This window comes from Lactuca sativa, chromosome 9 (genome assembly GCF_002870075.4).
Source record: "Lactuca sativa cultivar Salinas chromosome 9, Lsat_Salinas_v11, whole genome shotgun sequence".
NCBI classification, from domain to species: Eukaryota; Viridiplantae; Streptophyta; class Magnoliopsida; order Asterales; family Asteraceae; genus Lactuca; species Lactuca sativa.
The window spans coordinates 49,923,487-49,930,171 of record NC_056631.2 but is presented as its reverse complement, the minus strand read 5'-3'; the positions used below and the strand labels follow the sequence as shown (position 1 = coordinate 49,930,171).

Below are 6,685 nucleotides of genomic sequence, written 5' to 3'. Positions count from 1 at the left end.
GTATTCATTCTTGGTATCTATAAATTGGGCAAAATCCAAATCATCTACAATGGGACGAATCCCTTTAGATAAAGGGATGTTAGGTAAGAAGTAGTAGAGGTTTTGAAACTCTTCCCCAATAGCTCTATCAAGAAAAGCAAAAAAGTCTCTTACATCCATACCTGGCCAATCATCATCAGTGAAGATGAAGTAATTCCCACCAGCATATCCATAAGGATGTCGAACAAATACACCATTGTAGTGTAGATGAACTCTCATATATACAGCTTCATTATCGTTCTCAACCATGCAACAATGAAGCAATCTTTAAAGAGTAGAATACCTTCGACAGAAGTAGTGTAATCTCAATAGTGGCTAAGATGGTTAAAAACCCTAGTTCAAATCTTCATTCCTCTACTTATAAGACGTACGACTAAGGAAAATGAATTAAAATTTTTACCCGTTTTTACACTCTAGAATAACACACTTGGCACAATTAATAATTGACCACCTAAGCCAATGGCTACGCCACCTATTTTACCAGCTAAATAAATTCGGAAATGAATAAGTGTATAAGAGACGTGTAATTTTCGTGTTTGAGGTTCCATAAAGGCCAAAAAAACAATATTGGTCTTTTAAAATCTAATGTAAAAATTTGTTGGGTCTCCGAGACAAAAACCCCAAAACAAAATAGATATCTTGTATGATTATGGCAACTAGTGGCCAAAAAAATTAAAAAAGCACCACTACCAATAACTTCAAACCACCCCAGTTTAGGGGTGTAAGTGAGACAAGCCAACTCGTGAGAAACTCGAGACCGAATCGAAAAATACTCGAAATCGACTCGACCTTAATCGAGCCGAGCTCGAGCTACTCGAGTACCTTATCAAGCCGAGCTCGAGTACAAAAATACTCAGCTCGTAAGGTTCGCGAGCTTAGTCGAGCTTAGTGTAATTTATATATATATGCTATTTCTTTATAATTGTTCATTTATAAAATATATGTCATTTCTTTATAATTATTCATTTATGACATATATGGTTGATGTTATATTGATATTAGGTGATTAATAGTAGGTTGGACATTTACATGTGGAATGTTTAATATTTCTTAATCAATTTAGTGATTTTGTTTTCTTTTAATATTAGTCGAGCCAAGCCGAGCCGAGCTCGAGACTGTCGAATATTTCACGAGCCTAAGGTCGAGCTTAAAATCAAGGCTCAAGTCGAATTCGAACCGAGTTTCAAGCTCGAGTATTTTAGTCGAGCCGAGCTTCGAGCTTGATAGTATTCGGCTCGATTCGGTTCGTTTACACCCCTACCCCCAGTTGAGAGTGTCCAAGAAATTTTAACAAAACACCACCACCGTGGTTAAAATAACCAAGAAGTTGAAGTCGTAACCTCTCATTTGCAGCCCAAAAATTGAAGAGACTCAAACTAATCTCTACCACCGCCGTCAAAATAGTAGCTTCCCGAATTACCTTGCCTGCAATATTATCCAATCCATTACAAATGCACATACTTCGTGCAAAAAAGTAATCTACTTTGATTAGAATGCCGACCCCACCCAGATAATTAAAGTAGCGACTAAAAAGCCCGACGCCTGCTTTTAAAAGTAAATATAGATACCAGCTTTTAAGCTTTAACTATTAAATAAAATACAATCACTTAACAATAAAATACAATCTTAAGTTTCCAAATTTAAAAATTCAAAATAAGTCTTGAAGGAGTAAATTACGGAAATCTCCCTATGGTTTAGTTAAAGTTGCAAGTTTGGTCTCTAACTTTTTTTTTACACTCGGATCGTCCTTGTGGTTTGATTTTGTTGTGTTTTTTTATCTCTTACGTACATAAAGTTAGGGACTAAACGTGCAATTTTGATCAAACCATAAGGATGAAAAACGCAACAAAATCAAACCACAGGGACGATCCGAGTGCAAAAAGACGTTAGGGACCAAACATACAATTTTTACCAAACCATAGGGAGGATTTCAGTTATTCACTCTTCCTATACTCATGCAAACCCTTTAATGTAATTTCCCGTATCTTAATTATTTGATATTACCATAGAGGTAAAAACAAGTCTTCATATATATGTTTACTCTAAAGATAAGGATGTGATGATAATCCATAAGACCATAACTATCTTTCCATCATATACTCAAAGATATAAAATAAAGTTAATTTAGAAGAGTAATTACTTTTGAACCCGTTTCATGATCTCAAAAAGTCTTGACCTGCTCTCGGAGCTTGAGAGTTACATGCAATGGTTCTTTTTTGTGCATTGCTACATCCAAAACCTCCTCCATGTTAATATCTTCAGGATTCATGTTGTCGACAAGGAACCAGTCAAAGTTTAGAATCAAAGAAGCAACGACTGTAAGTATTGTCTTGGAAGCCAGTGCTTCACCAGGACACATTCTTCTCCCGGCACCAAACGGCAGATATTCAAAGTCTTTACCTTTATAACTCAACTTTGATCCCATAAATCTTTCGGGTTTGAAGCTTAAAGGGTCATCCCAGATACTTGGATCACGACCGATGGCCCACATGTTAACCAGTATTAGACTATCTTTTGGAATCGTGTATCCCATCACCTCACATGTTTGTGTAGCTCTATGTGGCAGAAGAAGTGGTCCTGGAGGATGCAATCTTAGGGTTTCCTTTAAGCATGCTTCAAGAAAGGGAAAATGAACCAAATCCGACTCTTTGACTACATTCCCATCTATCTTTTTCCTGACTTCATCACTAACCTTTTTCATTATCTCTTGGTTTCTGAGAAGCTCTGCAACTAACCACTCGGTGGTAGAACCCATAGACTCGGTGCCAGCCGAAAATAGCTCCTGAGAAGGAAATCAACGAGTTAAATAATGACTAATTAATTAAGTTTTACTTCAAGAATATTAATATGAGAGAGAGAGAGAGAGAGAGAGAGAGAGAGAGAGAGAGAGAGAGAGAGAGAGAGAGAGAGAGAGAGAGAGAGAGAGAGAGAGAGAGAGAGAGAGAGAGAGAGAGAGAGAGAGAGAGGACTTGAACCTGCATCAAAGCATTAACTTGTTGGTGTGTACAACCTTTATCAATCAAAATATCAGTGAAATCCTTTTTATCTGTGGAAATATTCCTTCCATTTTTTTTCCTCTTGAGTATATCCTCCCAAATAGTTCCAAGTTCTTGTTCTACAATCTGCATGAACTTCTTCTTCCAGCTTTGTATATCCCATCGACCAAATATTGGATACAAGTCGGCTAACTGTGGTTGTGCACCCAACGAAGAAAATCTTCTTAAAGCGTCGTTAATCTTTGCACCAATACCATTGCCTTCGAAGTCTACAAGATCCATGGATAATGATATATTGCCCATGATGTTAGTAGCTGTTACAAGCATGACATCCTTTATACTTATATTCTCACCACTTTTTGAAGCTATGTACTTCACCATCTCCATAACTTTTTCTAGTCTCATGTTCGCTCGAGATTCAAGAGCTTTGCTTGAAAAAATCTGTGATGTATAGAGATTTCGGATTTTTCTCCAACCATCACCGGTTTCTGAGGTGAAGGCAAGATTCATATTGTGAACAGTTGATTCCTTATCTCGAAGCAATACTGGTACATGTCGACCCGAAAGCACATGATCATGGGTCTTGAGAATCTCAGAAGCTGCAGCAGATGACGACCCGACAATGACAATTCGTTGACCTAGACGTAGTGAAATGAGTGGTCCATGCACTTGAGCCATCTCCGCAAGACGAATATGTGCTTTCTTTCTCATTTGGAAAAGGTTGCCTACGATTGGCCATGGATATGGACCTGGTGGAAGTGGTTTCTCTTTAGAAGATTTAATCATACGAAAGAAGAAGTAGAAAAGGAGTGACGAAGGAATCAAGAACATGATCATCTCTCCCATTGAAAGTCTTCCCAGAATCATGGTGTTCTTTCTTTCGTTAATGCTTAAAAGACAGAAACAGATAGGATGCAAAGATTTCTTGAAGAAGAGATTGGGGACTTTTCTTTCTTTTTTCCGATGGTTACAAGAAGAGGCTTTGACTTAAATTGTTTGGATTGCAAGAGTGTTTAACAAGAAGAAGCTTGAAAATGGTTGATCAGAAATATTTCTCAGATAATTATTATTCTTGTGACATGTTCATGTATTTATATCAATCTATAAAATATATAATTGTTAATAGTTTTGTATAGAAATTAACACTCTACCTCCACTTCATACCAGAACATTAGTTAAATTTAAACTATTCTACAAGAGCAACTAGCAACTTTATTATTAAAAAAATATGGGTGCTGCTATAATTATAACTACTCATTACTACTAAGTTGAGTATCGGGTTCGGACCCGATTGGTGCCGGACCAATTTGAAGAAAAGGTGTGGACTGTGGACCAAACCCGTGGAGGCATGATAGTTATGGTTTTTTCGGTTCTTATACTCATTGGACAAGTACAACATTACTCTGTATGGTACAAGTCATTGAAGAGCAGTTAAAAAACTGAAATTCCTTTAGTTTTGATATACAGATTTAGGGGGGCGTAACACTTTGAATATGAAACCAAAATAAATAAACTACAACCTAAACTCAAGTAAAATAAAAACTCTAAACTATCGTATTGAAAAAAAAATCTTATGTCATTCAAATTTCAAACAAATAAAATATATATCTTTTAAAATATTTTACGGATTCCAGTGTATTGAGGCTTTTAAAATTCTGGTCTAATACTTAGAACAACCAGACCAAACCGGTAATAAAACCGGACCGATGTTTGTACTCTTAAAGGAACCGATAACCGGACCTCTTTCTTATTAGCCATTACCAATGTCGGTCCAAATATGGTTTCTGGTTTGCAGGTCCAAGCACTCACCCTATAGTGAACCCATAATATCAATTAATCAAACTTTTAGTTATTGTATCTTCTCAAATGAAATCTCTTTAATATTTATTGTAACTGATTATTTATTTATTTATTTATTTTTTGAAACTGCAAGCTATTGTATTCCTAATCTAATCCTAAACATCATCTATGTCTTCTAGTAAGACTTGAACCCATGATATTTTATTTGAAACGGTCACACTCCTTACCGCTAGATTAAAGACCTTTTTGGTTATTATATCTTATTTAAATCAAATGGTTATTATATCTGATTTAAATCAAAGATGCTACAATACTAATGAAGGGACGCATTGATACATATTCAATGTGCAAAAAGACTATGATGAAAACATGTAAAGTACAACTACCAAAAACATTTTTTCTTTTAAAAAGACGATGATTAAAACATGTAAGACTAATGTAAGTAATGGAGGACAACGCAACAATCAATTATTTCATCTTTTTCTTTTTTTGTCTGACGACATTAAATGATTCACTTTTTGGTATTGTGTGAACATATTAGATTGAATTTCGTCATCCATGACCGTTTAATTCTATAGAGGAATTACTAATTACCAATTTTCTCTAATTATTAATTTAAAAATAGTAAAAAGAAAAGACTTTAGCCAAAAATAGTCTCCTAAAGAGTAGATGACTAGAGTTGATTACACACAAAAGGGAATAATCTACTCTTTAGGGTAATGAACTACTATTTCCCAGCCCGTTTACTCTTTCGTAGCCCATTGGTCCATAATATATAATGTATAATTGTTCAAATTATGTTATTTTTTGGTATCTTTTTTCTTGGTTAATTTGCCTACTATTTTCTCTCAATGTAACATCTGAAGAATTACGAGATACGTCTATTTTATATTAAAATTTTACCGTATTCTTGATTAAGAATAATTTTTGTACATAGGGATAATTTAAAAAAAAAACGAAAAAATATATTAAAATCGATGTACAAGTCCACAATGCACAGGTTGTGCAATGTGTACTTGTACACCGTGGGTTTCGTATGAAACCTACAAAATTTTTTCATTATTTATTATTATTATTTTTTTTTTTAATGTTGTAACCTATAACCAATTATATCTACTCTCCTTAAAAAAAAATTTAAAATTGTAGACTTTAACCCAAAACCGTAGGCTACGGTTTGAGAAACCGTAGTTTGTCGAGAGAAAACCATAGATTTTAAAATAACCTACGGTTTTAGATGTTCAAAATGATTTTTTTTAATACTTAACCTGATACATTAGACTATTTGGCAAAACAGTAGCTCATTCTAATTACTTACGGTTTTGTAGGCTATATTTAAACAATTGCTAATTTTTTGCTAAAATGGTTAAGTAATAACTTAATTAAGCTAGATTAGTAATTTCCTCTTTCGAATATAATTTGGACAAACTTACGCTGTTAGTTCGTATGGATCGTTAAAATAGAGTAGTTCAGTATAACTATTTGAATTTTAATGCGTTTGGTTTATGCGGTTTTATTTTTTACATGTTTTATTATTTTCTCTTATAAAATGTCCTTAATGCCTTTTTAGTTTAAATTGTCTATTTTAACTGGTTTTAACTAAAGAAAAAGAAAATAAATAAATAAATTGGATTCCCTACTCCTTCCATCTTCATCACAGTCTTGAAAGACAGAGTAACATAAGGGTGTTAACGAGACGAGACAGCTCACGAGAAACTCGAGTCCGACTTGGAAAATATTCGAAATCAACTCGAGCTTGAGCTCGAGGTATTTGAGTACTTTATCGAGCCGAGCTAGAGTAGTAAAATACCTAATTCATAAAGCTCGCAAGCTTAATCTAGTACTTATAAAAT

General features: G+C 34.4%; 1 protein-coding gene across 2 annotated transcripts; it reads right to left on the bottom strand.

Moving 5' to 3' along the window:
• Window positions 1-627: 627 nt before the first annotated feature.
• Window positions 628-4,221, bottom strand: LOC111921277 (probable (S)-N-methylcoclaurine 3'-hydroxylase isozyme 2). Of its 2 annotated transcripts, XM_042898258.2 has the most exons (3): window positions 3,015-4,221; window positions 2,180-2,821; window positions 628-1,464 (listed from the first exon to the last, which is right to left on the bottom strand). In XM_042898258.2, the coding sequence occupies exons 1-2, from the start codon at window positions 3,900-3,902 to the stop codon at window positions 2,201-2,203; spliced, it is 1,509 nt and encodes a 502-aa protein (XP_042754192.1). In that variant the 5' UTR covers window positions 3,903-4,221; the 3' UTR covers window positions 628-1,464; window positions 2,180-2,200. The 2 variants fall into 2 exon arrangements, with proteins under 2 accessions (XP_042754192.1, XP_023772621.1); XM_023916853.3 differs by lacking the exon at window positions 628-1,464 and having other exon boundaries at window positions 2,005-2,821; window positions 3,015-4,220.
• Window positions 4,222-6,685: the final 2,464 nt, after the last annotated feature.